General features: G+C 49.3%; 1 protein-coding gene across 1 annotated transcript in view; it reads right to left on the bottom strand.

Moving 5' to 3' along the window:
* The window catches only part of MIB1 (MIB E3 ubiquitin protein ligase 1), a 130,206-nt gene that overhangs the window by 37,747 nt on the left and 75,244 nt on the right, over nt 1-17,215 (bottom strand). Inside the window, exon 11 of the mRNA XM_088469617.1 lies at nt 16,048-16,245. Within this exon, the coding sequence (XP_088325743.1) occupies nt 16,048-16,245 (198 nt within the window). The remainder of the gene's footprint in view (nt 1-16,047; nt 16,246-17,215) is intronic.

The following is a 17,215-nucleotide window of genomic DNA, read 5'->3' on the forward strand; positions in this document are numbered from 1 at the left end:
GGACAAAACAGTGTACCAATGGAGGACAATGTGTATGCACTATGATACACTAATCAGGATGCACACTCACATTAATCTAAGCCTATCAGTGGGTGCAGGTGCTCAATAAAATGCCAGTCAACCTGAGCTTTATGCAGTCAGCTCGGTCTGTCGAGGTGTTGTCTAGAAACATCGATTAATGAGACAAAGAGCAGAAATTAGAGTGCACATAGGGGCGCACATGCTTCATAAGACACATCAACAACCCTCTAATAAAGAACGCTTGCACTGACGCAGAGCTCACAGTAGTGAAATAATAAACTTTTAACCCAGTGATGGAAGACAGGCTAGCTCTGGAGGGCCCAACATGTGGCCCCTCAGTCACTTATATTGGACAAATATCACATTTATAGATAAGCACCGGGTGTTTTAAAAGGTGCTCATGTACCAACTGATGCAAATATTGTGCCCAATTATGACATGTACTCACTGCTTAAGCAACAGGTTACTGCATGATTGACTGGCAACACTGGCCAGAGACTGGTAACACTATCACTATCTAGCTACAGAACTGGCTGTGCAAACGTTTCATGTCTGCATCTAAAGAAGAAAAAAACAACCAGTACTGCCACAGGTGAGACGGTGAGCTACCTATACCTGTGACAGCCCAATCAGCTCCTGTATCCACCCCAACTGATGCTAATAGATACAATCGTGTAACCAGTACTGCCACAGGTGAGACGGTGAGCTACCTGTACCTCTGACAGCCCAATCAGCTCCTGTATCCACCCCAACTGATGCTAATAGATACAATCGTGTAACCAGTACTGCCACAGGTGAGACGGTGAGCTACCTGTACCTGTGACAGCCCAATCAGCTCCTGTATCCACCCCAACTGATGCTAATAGATACAATCGTGTAACCAGTACTGCCACAGGTGAGACGGTGAGCTACCTGTACCTCTGACAGCCCAATCAGCTCCTGTATCCACCCCAACTGATGCTAATAGATACAATCGTGTAACCAGTACTGCCACAGGTGAGAGAGACGGTGAGCTACCTGTACCTGTGACAGCCCAATCAGCTCCTGTATCCACCCCAACTGATGCTAATGGATACAATCGTGTAACCAGTACTGCCACAGGTGAGACGGTGAGCTACCTGTACCTGTGACAGCCCAATCAGCTCCTGTATCCACCCCAACTGATGCTAATAGATACAATCGTGTAACCAGTACTGCCACAGGTGAGACGGTGAGCTACCTGTACCTCTGACAGCCCAATCAGCTCCTGTATCCACCCCAACTGATGCTAATAGATACAATCGTGTAACCAGTACTGCCACAGGTGAGACGGTGAGCTACCTGTACCTGTGACAGCCCAATCAGCTCCTGTATCCACCCCAACTGATGCTAATGTAAAATATACATGTATGGAAGAGAAAGGAAGGAAATAAAACAGGAAGAGCCAAAGATCAGTAGTTTCAATTAAAGGATGCCAACATTAGTAGCCTTTACATGATCACCAAGTAACAGATTCACGGCAGCAGAGTTTATTAGTAGTAATTTATACCCCTTTCAGACATACAACCCAGGAAATTTCCTGCTCAGATCCGGGAATTTCTCCTGTGCAAATTCCCGGGTATTTGGTCGAGACCCCCCTTTCACACTAGTGTGTCTACCCGGGAAATTCCCAGGTAGACCCCTTTCAGACAAGAGCAGGGTTTATCTGCTTACCTGTCTCTTCTCTGCCGTCTGCTCCTCCTAGCCTATCCCCTCTCTGGCTGATGATGTCATCATTCAGCAGCCAAAAGCCGCCCAATCGTAATGCAGTTTTTTTTTTATTATTATTATTATTTTTTTAACATTTATTTTAATTCCCTGGTGGTCCAGCGGGAGTGCGGGCGGCCCGCTGTGGCACAGCCGGCCGGTCCTGGGGGTGGTGAGCAGCAGCGCTGAGCGTCCTATAGGACGCTCTGTGCTGTCAGCTCAAACAAAGCAGCAGCGCTGAGCGTCCTATAGGACGTTGTGCGCTGTCAGCTCAAAGCAGCAGTGCTGAGCGTCCTATAGGACGCTCTGCGCTGTCAGCTACATGCATAAGCTTGCTTGGTGCTGCCCGGGAGTAGTAAATTCCCGGGTAGCACCATTCAGACAGAAGCAGGGTAATTTCCCGGGACTTAAGTCCCAGGAAAAACCCTGGTCGATTGCAGGGGCGGCTACCCGGGAACGTGTTCCCGGGTAGGTACCTTTCACACAGACATGAGACCCGGGAATTTTGGCCAAGGCAGGCGAAAATCCCAGGAATCTCAGTATGTCTGAAAGGGGTATTAGTAATTTAACAGTCAGTCCTCTGGAAAACAAAATGGATAACCATCCGCTTAACACATGCAAGGTAATCACAATGCTTCGGTGTTCAACATGAAGTCATTGATAACCACTTGTCAGAATCGTCATACATTAAATCTCCTGCTAATTTTACCAAACACTGAATAGAGCATGAACTCAGCATGGAACATTTTTAACCAGTTATTTAGAGCATTTGTAAATATGATCAAATCAATCACTACATTGATAAGCACTTAAGAGGAGATGGTTTCCATGAGCACAGAATAGTGGAATGCACCACAGGTGAATGATAATGTATACACCCTTACAGTGTCTATTCCAGAATAGTAAAGTGAGAAATGGGCACTTATTCTGCAGACAACAGCATATTTCAATTTTTTTTTTATTTTTTTGTAGGCATACCAGAACCTTAGTCTCATTTTTTTTTAGTTCAATACTCCACAGAATCTCTTACTATGAGTTATTGCCTTTAAATAGACACAGGTATTTACAAAAACAGCCCCTTGGATGTTATATAGAAGAGCTCCTGCTTTTCCCACAGTGTCTTTTGCAGTGTCTATAGCTAGGCAGACAGGGTTTACTCTTTCTGCTCAATGCAGGGATTTTCCTTTTCCTTCAGTTCTAGGTGATGCACCATTCACAAGTTGCAAGCCGTTCTGTAATAGTAGTTCTGGTAATAAGTACAACGAATATTCTAAATTGCGGATACAAGATGAGCTTCCGTGCATGCACGATTACCAAGGTCATTCTATATGGCCTAGTTGCAGGCCAGCCAGGCTTAAGTGTGAACCAAAATGGTTTCTCCACATTCCACATACACAAAGACAGATTGTCCACAATAACTAACAGAGGAAGCATTTGCAAAACAGTTTGCGCCCGATACAAAACAGCTAAAAATACATCTTCTTGAGTTAAGCTATAAATTAGGGGTGTTTTCCAGTTATCCTGCATTTCATCAGTGGAAGTTAGTAAACGGAGATATTGTCTCTCTGTACTGTGTTAGATCCTGTGGTAAGGACGGTACCATTTCACTTGTTGTGTGCTTCATTTGACAAAACTTTTTCTTGTAGAAAAGGACAGGAATGTGTGTCCTAAATTTAGTTTCCAGCCTAAGGAAAAATTTCAGAATACTGAACATTTTCATTTATTTCCTGGATAAAACAAGACCAAGGTATTTAACACGAACAGATGTGGAAGATAGGTGTTCTCATTTAAAATGGGATTCTTCATGTGTTGTGGAACATGCCTCTAGTGAGGAGTCTATGGAAATTGGTGCACCTAGAAAGTTTAAATTGGATAATAAGAAAGTGTAGTACACCATAATGGAACGTGCCAAGCTTCAGGCTAAACCAACAGAATATCACCAATACTCAAAAGGATTATTATCAACATTGCAAACAATGTGAATAACCACTTAAGAGCTAATGGTATAGGGAGGTATGGAGATAGTACAAACCCCAATAGGACTGTAACTTAGTAGTGCATCTGGGAGGTGTTGAAAGAGTCAGTAGGCTTCAAAAGGATAGAATATTGGAGAGGAAAATCAATATTCTTATTGAAAGGAGGGGATGTTGATACTGGACCACATTCAAGAAAAGTGAAAACGCTGTTCCACTGTTATGCAGAACTTAGTTCAAGGTTCTTCCACTGGATCAATTCTCAATCCAGATGACTCAGAAAGAGGTATATGAAAAATAACAAAATGTAGTGCATTACTTTTGGTGAAAACAAAGCAGAAAAGAGGGTGGGAAATGTACATACACCAAAATGAGTACTTTAGAATGGAATCAAGGCGGCTGTGTCAAAAGGCTGTTTTATAGCCATCAAGGTACATGCAGTCGTCAAAACAAGAAGTGATATGTTAAAATGGAGAGAGCCATTTAGTGCATTACCTCCATAATATAACACATCAACAATGGCAAACAAATAAGAGTATCACTGAAGCAATATAGTCCAATAAAAAACAAAACAAGGAGGGTAACTACCAGCTGAAAATGAGGAGGCTTGCCTATAAACATATGGAGATACAGACCTGGATGACTAGAAACTATCAAATGACTTCAGGTATAGGCATACTCATTGATTTTGTCCCTGGTAGGAGACACCCAGTCTAAATAGAGCTTGACCAATCTCCCATATGAAGGGACATTTATATTTGGAGAAAAATTATATTCCAGATTACAAAATTCTTCTGGAGAAAGACAAAGGATGGAGTGATTGGTTTTTCAGCCCCATTCTCACATCAGCAGTTCTAGAGAGTTAAAATCCAGGAAGGAAATTCAACCGCAAGAATTTCCTTCTAGCTCAGACAGTCTTCTATAGAGCCTTAAAGATAAAAAAAAATGAAAGGAAAAAATAAACAAAATCGGAGAATTCCCACAATGACTAATGTCAGGATCAGTCCCCTCACACCAGTAACGGCCAAAATGTTGCAATATACAGACATATGGACATAAGACATATTTTATGGGTTTAGAGGTTATAAAAAAAAAAAAAATGCTACAAGATGGGTAATCGCTATCAAAGAGTAAATGTCTTTTTATAGTCTAGAACTCCAAAGACTTAGCAGAACTAGAAAATCTTCAAGACAGTCTACAAAGATTCATCAAAGTCAAGGCTATTGCCACAGTTCCCTTAAATGAGAAGAGCAAAGGCTTTAACCCCAAATTATTCCTCTTTAAGAAACCCTCAGGAGCCTATCGCACTATTCTGAACCATAGGAGACTCAACAATTATGTAAATTCCAAACAATAACTCCAGGCCTGCTTCTTGGGCTTCGAAGCGGTCTTAGTCGCCGACTGCCTCGGAAAGGACTGACCTTTGGCCTTTCCCTGAACCCCGAAAGGACCGAAAGGCTGAGCTCCTCACCTTAGCCGGCACTGAAGCCGAAGGGAGGAAGGCAGACTTTGATTTAGCAAGAGTATCCACTATTTTGTCCAAATCTGGACCAAATAGCAACTCTCCATTAAAAGGTAAGGCCTCCAGACCCTTTTTAGAATCCGCGTCAGTCCTCCAGGACCGCAGCCACAAGGACCGACGCGCCGACACAGCTGCAGCTGACACCCTAGAGGTCAGCAGGCTTGCATCCAACGCTGCTTCCCCAATATAGGAAGCCGCATCTCTCATCTGTCCTATCAACGCTCTCTGGATAGCCGGAGCATCTTCCAGAAAGGTATCTTCTAAAGCGTTGGTCCAGCTCTCAATGGCCTTAGTCACCCAAGAGATGGCCATGGACGGACAGGCCACTGTCCCAGAGAGAGAGTAGATAAACAAGTCTCCACTTTCCTGTCCTTGGGATCCTTCAGGGAGGAGATAGACTGTAATGGCAAAGTAGCACTTTTAATTAAGCAGGTGACATGGGAATCCAGCGCAGGCGGGGTTTACCATTTCCTGCCATGAGCCTCAGGAAAGGGATAGTTAGATGGCAACCGTTTCTGTGGTTGCAATCTCTTGCTGGGCAACAGCCAGGCCCCCGCCATATTATCCGTCAACTGGTCGGACAGGGGAAAAACAGTCGAAGTTACCTTGGCCTTTTTAAAATTCGGATACTTCGACCTGGGAGCTGGCACATCCTCCTCTATATGCAGGATGGCCCGCACCGCCCTAACCAATGCCGGCACATTAATGGAGGACGTAGTCTCCACCTCCTGGGCCACAGCATCCGAGTCAGAGTCCTCATGTACCTCTCCGTCATCTGAAGACACGTCCGTGAACTGCGCCGCCAGTGAAGCCGGAACAGGTCGCTTGGACGCCTTTGGGGGCAAGTCACTGTGTAACATCGACTGAAAAGCCGACGACGAGGCCGCCAGACTCTGAACAGAGCTGGAGAGTACATTGCCCCAGGGAGGGGCTACCGCCTGAGGATACCCCTGAAAGGGTACCATTGACTGCTGCGTCACTGCGGGAGACTGTACGTACACAGGCAACCCCGAATAAGGACCCACAGTCTGAGACCCGGGGAGAGACTGCAACAAATGCGGAACACCCGGGGAATGGGGGATTGTAGGCTGGGGCAACGCCCTAGAAGGGACCGCAGATGGGACCACAAGACGCCAGCACTTGTGAAAACATCGCCCAAGGAGGATCCTGCGCCACCGGGGGTTTAGAGGGACCAGGTACCAGCTGGCACCGCCCGCACAGACCATCCGGTGACAAATCCACCCCATCAACCCCTGCCGAACAGCGTCGGCAGGAAAACAACACAGGAGCCACGGAGTGCTCATTCTCCTCATCAGACATGACAACAAGTTTTGCAATAAATATGCCTCATCGAAAAGAGGTGAGGCGTATAAAGTGTTCAAGGAGTTACTAATACTCCTGTATAAGTATTAAAAATATACGATATGTGATATTAGGGAGGTATCCAAATGTAGTACAATAAAGTAGGGATTAAAGTTCCTAAGCAGTGACTCTAGTAGATGGATAAGAGAGCTCCTTTAGGGTGCCTCTTTCCATAGGCCACCAATAGGTGTCTACGTGTACCTAGGTCAAAAATACAAGGGTCCCAAATGTGGGAAGATTTCTCTGGATAGGTGTGGATACCTATATCGAGGTGCAGGTAACATAAGGTAACCCCTGTAATAGGGTCCCTTTCCGTATAGCTCCCCGTGCCTACGTCTCCCTGATGTCACCTCTCTGACAGTCCGTAGTAGAAAGGATGGTGCTTGTATGCACATATACGTGTCACAATGTTACTGTTATATCCCAAGGGGTTTATGATAGTGCAGGGTGTAGGTGTAACCCTCATACAGGGCTGACCTTCCGTTTGAATGATCATACGTGCCCTCACTCAATGGGTATGATACAGTTGAAAAAAGCACAGTGATGAACAATGTTTAAAATAGAGACAGGGGCGGCGTCCCGCACTCCTGTCCTTACCGTTGGCACGGTGGTGTACTTTTCGTGATACGTCCTCTCCCGTCTGGAGGTGACAGACTCTGTGGAGGAGAGCGGTGAGCGTCAGTGTGCCGGATTGGATGTCAGCGTGCACAGTTCTGAAGTGCGCCGGCGGGCTGCAGATGTTGCCCGGATCCTCTGTGATCTGTATAGGCAGCCTCCGGTGACTCCTCTCCTCCACAGCACCTGTTTTCAAGAGGGGTGTGGGCAGGCTGGCGCGCACACAGCCGGATAGATTCGGTAGTCTGTTACTAATGCCCGGACGTGGACTTATCTGCTCATCTGCTGAGTAGCTGTGTGGTGCACGTGTTATCAACAACAATGCGTTTCAGCCTAATGGCCTTTTTCAATGCCCGCCTGCCCACACCCCTCTTGATAACAGGTGCTGTGGAGGAGAGGAGTCACCGGAGGCTGCCTATACAGATCACAGAGGATCTGGGCAACATCTGCAGCCCGCCGGCGCACTTCAGAACTGTGCACGCTGACATCCAATCTGGCACACAGACTCTGTGGAGGAGAGCGGTGGGCGTCAGTCACCTCCAGACGGGAGAGGACGTATCACGAAAAGTACACCACCGTGCCAACGGTAAGGACAGGAGTGCGGGACGCTGCCCCTGTCTCTATTTTAAACATTGTTCATCACTGTGCTTTTTTCAACTTTATCATACCCATTGAGTGAGGGCACGTATGATCATTCATACGGAAGGTCAGCCCTGTATGAGGGTTAAACCTACACCCTGCACTATCATAAACCCCTTGGGATATAACAGTAACATTGTGACACGTATATGTGCATACAAGCACCATCCTTTCTACTACGGACTGTCAGAGAGGTGACATCAGGGAGACGTAGGCACGGGGAGCTATACGGAAAGGGACCCTATTACAGGGGTTACCTTATGTTACCTGCACCTCGATATAGGTATCCACACCTATCCAGAGAAATCTTTCCACATTTGGGACCCTTGTATTTTTGACCTAGGTACACGTAGACACCTATTGGTGGCCTATGGAAAGAGGCACCCTAAAGGAGCTCTCTTATCCATCTACTAGAGTCACTGCTTAGGAACTTTAATCCCTACTTTATTGTACTACAGTTGGATACCTCCCTAATATCACATATCGTATATTTTTAATACTTATACAGGAGTATTAGTAACTCCTTGAACACTTTATACTTATTTTAATAAATATTGATTACATAACTATTTGACACTTCTTGTATTCACTGCTGCATCACTGGACATAATACTTTCTCATACATCATTAGAGTAGGTTAGCGCTGGACACTACTATTTAACCCATTATCTTCTCTTGAGTTTGGACAACTCTGTGCCCAGCTGCTTCCGAGAACATTGGCAGGCATACTGTAGCGCTGGTATCCACATTCCGTATAACACAAGAAGATGGCCGCCGGAGAGCTCTGAGGAGGGGTGGCCGAAGCAGGAACAGCCCAGCGACGCCAGCACGCATGAGAGAAGGTGCGCTGGGCTGAGGGGAGGAGCTGTTAAACCAGGGAAGGCTGCCTCCCCTGGCTAGTAATTAACCCCAGGGACGCTGGTTCCCTTCCAGCAATTACTCCCTGGTGGTCCAGCGGTCACAAGGGGTATTCCTTTGAAGGGGGAGCCCGCCGCCGCTACTAGCTCCGTCGGTCTGTCCCCAGAGACCGGCGGCTAAAGACTGCATTCCTTTCCCCTGCACGCAGCACGATGCGCTGCACGCGGCTTACCTGGCCCTGTGATTCCGGCAGCAGTCCGTAGGAGGTCCCGGAGCCACGCTAGTACTGACTCCGGGGTCCCGCTGCGATCCCCAGATCAGTACTGGCATTGCAGCGCCAGCGGGGCTGTTGGAGCGGCAGCGTGGACGTCCAGTTGGACAGTCTGATGCCGCCGCTCTGAAGAGAAAAAATAAAATCTTCTTCTTCTAAAAATAAGCTTAGGGGTTGCTTATGCAGCCCCACCGCGTCAGGGTGACCTGACTCCGGCCGGGCACGAACTAAAACTGAGGCGCCTGTGGCGGGGTATAGAGGAGGATGGACCCAAGTGCATCCTGGGAGCAGCAAAAGCTTTAACTGCGTGGTGCCCGTGGATCCAGATCCAGCTGTACCCCAAGGTCAACCGTGTGGACCCCCTATGGACCCTGAAGTAGAAACTTATATTGTCGTAACGTCCAAATACAGCACGTCAACATTGACCACATCAACGGTCATCATGTCGACAATTATGAAATTCGACATGATTAGACTAAACGTCCCTGGTGGACTAGCTGTGATTTAACCAGCACGTCGTCTCCAGTGGTGACGTCCTGTTGACTTCCGGCGAACCCTATGATGCTTCCGGCGGTGAGTATTGCTAACTCTAAGCCCTAACCAACCCCCTAAAGCAGAACTCTAGCCTACCCTACCCCCTAGTGCCTAACTCTCCCCTCCCCTCCCCCTTCAGGAACCTGCAGAATGTCAACATTTCACATGTCGACATTCTACAGATGCCGACAAGTTCAATGATGGAATTTTCAACAATGTTGACATTATGATGGTCGACATTGTGGTGTTGACATGGTAAATGTCGACATTATGACTATACCCCCTATATTAGTTTTCTTAGAGGGAATGAGCAGGCTTTTAAATCTTTAGAAATACCCTGAAATGAACTCTGCAAGCAAAAATATGAGATATGGTAAGAACTTACCCTTGTTATCTCTATTTCTACGAAGTCCATAGGGTTCCACAGGATACCTTGGGTATAGGTGTGACGTCAGTCGCAGGGCACCAAAGAGTTAAGCTTTCAGCCTCCCAGGATGCACTAGGTCCCCCTCCTATACCCCGCCCCCGGGCCAAGGCACCTCAGTTAGTTACCAAGCCATAGGCCGGAGGAGAAGGAAGAGAGAGAACAAAGATCTGGACACATACAAGAATCACATTCTCACCAGAGGGAGACGGAAAACCGGTGACCAGAGCAAAGCCCATCTGCAGCACAGGTGCGACAGGGCGGGAGTCCTGTGGAACCCTATGGACTTCGTAGAAATAGAGATAACAAGGGTAAGTTCATACCATATCTCATATTTTCTACTTCAGGGTCCATAGGGTATCCACAGGATACCTTGGGGATGTCCCAAAGCAGTATCCTTTAAGGGTGGGGACGCTCCTGTGCAGAAAGGAGAATCCGCCGCCCGAAGGAAGCATCCTGAGAGGCGAAGGTGTCAAACCTGTAATACCTCACGAAGGTATGGACAGAAGACCACGTAGCAGCCTTGCAGATCTGAACTGCCGAGGCACCACGTCGAGCTGCCCACGAAGGACCCACAGACCTAGTGGAATGAGCCTTCAGAGAAGGAGGGACCGGTAGGCCTTCATGAAGATAAGCTTCAGAAATAGCCATACGGATCCAGGCTGCCAAAGTTTGCTTTGAAGCAGGCCAACCCTTTTTACGGAAGCCATAGAGGACAAACAAAGCGTCCGACTTCCTAAACGAAGAAGTGCGGTCAACATAAGTCCTTAAGGCCCGCACAACATCCAAAGAGGCCTCACCCACGGAAAGACCCGGTGAGTTAAAGGCCGGAACAACTATTTCCTCGTTAACATGAAACTGGGAAACAACTTTGGGAAGAAACTCGGGCCGAGTGCGGAGCACTGCCCTGTTCCCATAAAAACCAAGAAAGGGGGTCTACAAGAAAGAGCCCCTAACTCAGAAACACGTCTGGCCGAAGCAATAGCCAGAAGGAAGACAGTCTTAGCTGTTAGCCATTTAAGATCCACTGAGCCCAGTGGTTCAAACGGCGGTCCTTGGAGAGCCCTCAGGACCACAGCCAAATCCCAAGGCGCCACAGGTGGAACAAAGGGCGGCTGAATGCGGAGAACACCCTGCATAAAGGTGCGCACATTCGGGATTGTAGCAATCCTACGGTGAAACCAGACAGATAGGGCCGAAACCTGTACCTTCAAAGAAGCAAGGCGAAGCCCATGATCTAGTCCCGCTTGCAGGAAGGCGAGAATCCGAGACAGACGAAACTCCCGCGGTGCATAACCTCTCGGTCGACACCACTGGAAGAACGTATGCCACACGCGATGGTATATCCTCGCGGAAGACGGTTTCCGAGCTCGTAACATGGTACGCACCACAGAGCTGGAAAACCCCCGGGACCTCAGCATGGCCGTCTCAACAGCCACGCCGTCAAAGACAGCCGAGTCAGGTCCGGGTGAAGGCAAGGACCCTGAGACAGAAGGTCCGGTCGTAGCGGCAACCGCAGAGGAATGTCCACGGACAGACCCTGAAGGTCTGAGAACCAGTGCCGTCTGGGCCACGCGGGAGCTATCAACAGGAGCGTCCCTCCTTCCTGTTTGAATTTCCGGATTACCCGTGGAAGAAGGGAGACCGGAGGGAACAGGTATGCGAACCGGAACGTCCACCGGACGGACAGAGCATCCACCAGAGACGCCCCTTCGTCTCTTGTGCGAGACCCGTACACCGGCAACTTGTTGTTGTGCCGGGACGCCATGAGGTCGATTTCTGGAAGACCCCACCTGTCCACCAGTAGTTGAAAAACGTCCGGGTGCAGGGACCATTCCCCCGGATGAACGTCCTGGCGACTTAGAAAGTCCGCCTCCCAATTTAGCACTCCCGGGATGAAGACCGCTGATATGGCCGGAAGATTGCGCTCCGCCCAAACCAGGATCCGAGAGACCTCTACGAGAGCCGCCCGACTGCGAGTTCCTCCTTGCCTGTTTATGTAGGCCACGGTGGTAGCGTTGTCCGACTGGACCTGCACCGGGCGACCCTGGAGAAACCGCTGTGCCTGCTGGAGAGCATTGAAGACCGCACGGAGTTCCAAGATATTTATTGGAAGCTCCGCTTCTGTCGGCGTCCACCTGCCCTGGAACAAGTGTGGACCCGAAACTGCTCCCCAGCCCCGAAGACTGGCGTCCGTTGTCAACAGGACCCAATTTGGAACCCAGAACGGACGTCCCTTGTTGAGGTGGGTCGTCTGTAACCACCACGCAAGGGACAGGCGAACCTCCTGGGTGAGCACAATCGTCTGGGACTTCAAAGACTGAGTCAGCCCGTTCCACTTGGACAGGATCAGGTGCTGCAGAGGTCTGGAGTGAAACTGGGCGTATTCCACCATGTCGAACACCGACACCATGGAGCCCAGTAACCTCATCGCCGAGTGTAAGGACACCCGGCGGTTGTGCAGGCAACTGCGCACCCTTGACTGTAAAGCAGAGATCTTGTCCTCCGTCACGAAGATCCTTTGCTGTCCCGAGTCCAATAAGGCTCCAAGATGCAGAATCCTCCGAGACGGGATTAGAGTGGACTTCTGCCAGTTGATTAGCCAGCCGTGCCGTTGCAGCAGTGCAATGGTCAGGTCCAAGTGGCGTAACAGGAGCTCTGGAGATCCTGCCACCAATAACAGGTCGTCCAAATACGGCAACATGCGGACTCCCTGCAGCCGCAGAGAAGCCGCCATGACCGCCATCACCTTGGTGAAAACACGTGGTGCTGTTGCCAGGCCAAAAGGTAACGCCCGAAACTGGAAGTGGTCGCTGCGGATTGCAAACCTGAGGAACTGTTGATGGCGCCAAAGAATAGGGACATGCAGGTAAGCGTCCTGTATGTCCAATGACACCAAGTAGTCCCCAGGTTCCAGCGCCAGAATGATGGACCGTAGGGTCTCCATCCGAAACTTCGGGACCCGCAAAGACTTGTTGAGTGCTTTGAGGTTGAGAATCGGACGATATGACCCATTGGGTTTCTGTACCAAAAATAGATTTGAATAGAAACCCTGGCCCCTCTGGGAGAATGGAACCGCCACTATAACTCCAGCCTGGAGCATAGTGTGCAATACCTTCCGCAGCTCCGTAGCCTTGTTCCGGTCTGATGGGAGACCCGTGGTGAAGAAGCGAGCCGGGGGTCTGTGCCGGAAGGAGAGGGCGTATCCGTGGGAAACCACCTCCAGAACCCAAGTGTCTGTCGTAGTGGTCGACCAACACTGGGCGAACTGTAGCAGGCGGCCTCCCACCCTGGGATCCCCCAAAGGGAGGCCCGGACCGTCAGGCCGCAGGCTTGTCATCTGGCTTGGGGGCCGGACGTCTGGTACTCCATGCCTGCTTCCGGGGCTTGACCGATTTCTTAGGGCCAGCCTGTCGAGGAAACGACTGTGGTTTGGGCCTGCCCTGGGCCCTAGATGACCGAAAGGACGATGGTCCCGAACCAGAAGGAGCAGCGGCCGACGGGAGACAAGCAGATTTGGCTGCCGCCAGCGTGGCCACAATCTTATCCAGATCCGGACCGAAGAGAACTTCTCCGGTAAACGGCAACGCTTTCAGACCTTTCTTGGAATCTGCGTCCGCCTTCCAGGATCGCAGCCACAAGGTGCGACGAGCAGCTACCGCTGCTGAAGAAATTCTAGACACCAGAGTACTAATGTCTAGAGCCGCCTCGTTGATGTAGGTGGCCGAATCACGGAGATTGCCAATCAACTCCGCCTGATCGGCCGGACAGTCGGATTCAAAAGAAGCCTCTAATGAATCCGCCCAGCGCTCCATCGCTCTGGCAACCCAGCAAATGGCCATAGCCGGCCGTGCTGCCCCCCCTGCAAGGGAATAAGCGGACTTCAGGCAGATTTCTACCTTGCGGTCCGTAGCATCCTTAAGGGAGGACATGGATGGCATCGGCAATGTGGCACTACGGACAAGACGGGTCACGTGAGAATCCACCTGTGGAGGGGATTCCCACTTAGCAAAATAATTATCCGCGAACGGATAAGCCACCGCCAGGCGTCTCTGCGGCTGGTATCTTTTGCCAGGTTGTTTCCACGCCTCCTCTAAATGGTCCACCAACTGACCCGAAAGAGGAAAGACTGTGGCATCGCCCTTCACATCTTTGAAAAAGGCATACTTAGATTTAGCCGCTGGGGGAACTTCGTCCTCAATCACCAAGGCTGTGCGGACCGCCCGAATAAGTCCAGGAATATATACTTTGGACTTAGCATCAGCGTCCTTAGTATGGAGAGGTTCCTGATCGTAAGGATCCAGAATCTCCCCATCATCAGACGTCCCTTCGTCATCCTCATAAGGAGCGGACAGAGAAGCCACCGGCCTTTTATGAGGCCGCATCACAGACTCCCCTTGCAACACATCCGACAAGTGCTGTACAGAACTCGTCAGGGAGTTAACCCACGCTGGCTCCTGAGAACCCGGGAGCGGGGAAATAGGGAGACTGTGGGGTACCACCAATTGTCGTGGGAACCCCTGCATGGGTGACGACACCACAGACTGCTGGGACAAACCCATCGGAGTAAACGCGGGCTGCGGAGCTAACTGGCCCACTAAAGCTGTTAACGCCTGAGCGAAACAAGCCCAGGGCGGCTCCTGTACCGGTGCTGTAACCGTAATAGGCCGCGCCATGGACAAACACTGCCGGCAAAGGCCCTCCGCGCTACCCTCCCCCTCCGCTAACGGTACTTTGCACGTGGTACACTGTAGCCGGAGGGGAAAATCACTTTCAGACATGATGGCACCACGTATGTGACCTCTCTCACCAATTAAGTATTAAATAGGCGAGAGACCACCCTGCAGCACCGCACCGCAAGGGCTTTAGCAGAAGAACAGGGACAGTAATAAAGCTGACAGTTTAGAGAAGAAAAGTTACAGGCAGCAGCGCTAGCACAGTCACATACAATGCAGAGAAATAACAATTCCTGCACTAACAGCGCTGATCACTCAACTACACAGACACAGGGCCTGGTAGGACACAGCGCTGCATACACAGACCTGACCACAGCGGAGGAGAGGTATGCGGGGGGACCCAGACCACGATGCTTCCGTCCAGCGCTTCCAGCAGCGTTCACCATGCGTTCTGGAGAAGATGGCCGCCGAGGAGCAGAGAGGAGGCTGGCCTGGGGGAGGAGCGCTGCCACAGGACCAGTCGGCAGCATGCAGAGAGGGCTGTGTGCAGCGGGGGAGGCGCCGGCTGTGAGACAGGGAAGGCGCGCTCCCCTGGCATGCATTTAACCCCTGGGATGCCGCAGCGCTACCGCTCTGCTGCGGTCCGCTGTCCCAGGGGGTAGTGGAAGCGCAGGTTGGTCGCCTGGCTCCACGCTGCAGCCAGTCCCCAGGGAGCCCCCTGCCTGGGGACTTAGGACCATGTGATCAGCGGGGACCCACCGCGGGACCCCGCTGCTTACCTCTGTCCCCCTTGAATCCGGCCATGGTCCGGAACATCTGGGGTCACCGCTAGCTGTGACCCCAGACGCCCACCAGCATCCCCGGATCAGTACCGGCGTTCTGGTACCGGCGGGGTGTAGGGAAGACAGCATGGACGTCAGGACTGACTGTCCATGCTGTTCATCCAGATGTGCAGCCACAGCTGCATGAAGAATAAGCTTCAGGGGCTCTTCTAGCCCCCACTCCAACAGGTGCACCCGACTCCGGCCGGGCACCAAAAAAAAACTGAGGTGCCTTGGCCCGGGGGCGGGGTATAGGAGGGGGACCTAGTGCATCCTGGGAGGCTGAAAGCTTAACTCTTTGGTGCCCTGCGACTGACGTCACACCTATACCCAAGGTATCCTGTGGATACCCTATGGACCCTGAAGTAGAAAATAAATATTAAACTCCACCCACAGAGGAAAAAGGGTTACATTAATGCAACTAATGATCCAAGATAACAACCAGACCTTACCTAGGTATCCGTGTTGTACATGCTTACATCCATGGCCGAAAAAACTCACTCAGTAGTACACAGCTCACACTCTAATGCCCATGTAAGACCATCATGACAATCTGCAGCGAGGCGCAATGATTAGTTTTTATACAGAATATAAGAAACATTTTACCTGCAGGCTAGGATGACAGCCAAAGTCCAATAAAGTTTTAACAACTTGCAAGTGACCTTTGTTTACAGCAATATGGAGCGGAGTCTGTCTACGCTTGTTACGAGCATTTAAATCTGCACCACCTCTGTGTAACACCTCGATCACAGAGCCTTCATCACCGAAGGCTGCATGATGAACTGCCCGGTCACCATCTTTATCCTGTGGAAAGAATATTTATTGTTAGAATGCAAGCACTATACATTTAAACAAGCAATTTAACAGTTACAATTAAATAAGTAGTAAACATAACAACAAGCTAACCAGATTTTAGAAACAAACAAATGGATGCCAATTACATTTTAAAACAAACTTGTAATTTCAAGCAGACAATACAATCGTGCAACCTGTTCTGGCTACTATGGGTTTGTAACAAATTTTGCAGTACATGTATAAAAATTACAGCATCAAGGTGATGTCAGACAGGCAGGACCTTATACGAGGAGACAGTGACTGCACAAAACACAGTGATAAAAGATGGCTGAGTGCAGACATTCCCTAATCGTAGACAATTCTTAAAACTAAAGTTCCATATTCCATTCGTGTAATGTCTTCGTCAATGTATACGGAGATGTTTTACAGCATTTTTCACAATGGACACCTCTCCCCAACATCGTAGACATTTACAGGTTGAGTCTCCCATATCTAAATATTCCAAAATACTGAATTTTCTGAAATACTGAATTTTTTTAGCGTGACTGCGATAGTGAAACCTGTGATTTCTGATGGCTCAATGTACACAAACTTTGTTTGAGCCACAAAATTATTGAAAATATTGGATAAAATTAACTGCAGGCTGTTTGTATAAGGTGTATATAAAACATAAATGCATTCTGTGTTTAGATTCCTAAGACATTTCATTATGGTATGTATATATTCCAAACTACGGACTATTCCGATATCCAAAATACCCTTGGTCGCAAGCATTTTGGATATGGCAGACTTAACCTGTAATAGGTATTTCCGATACTGGAGCGTGTCCAAAATGTAGTAGCCCGGATGCTACACTTCTGGAGGCAGGTCCGTCGATTTGCTATGACTTATCGACTGAACCACTTACAGCGAAATGGGCAATCCTGGGATTTGTACCCTCAAATACTAGAATGCTGCAAGGCAGGAAAAAGCTAATGTT

The sequence above is a fragment of the Taudactylus pleione genome, unplaced genomic scaffold (assembly GCF_031769625.1).
Source record: "Taudactylus pleione unplaced genomic scaffold, aTauple2 ptg000093l, whole genome shotgun sequence".
Taxonomy (NCBI): domain Eukaryota; kingdom Metazoa; phylum Chordata; class Amphibia; order Anura; family Myobatrachidae; genus Taudactylus; species Taudactylus pleione.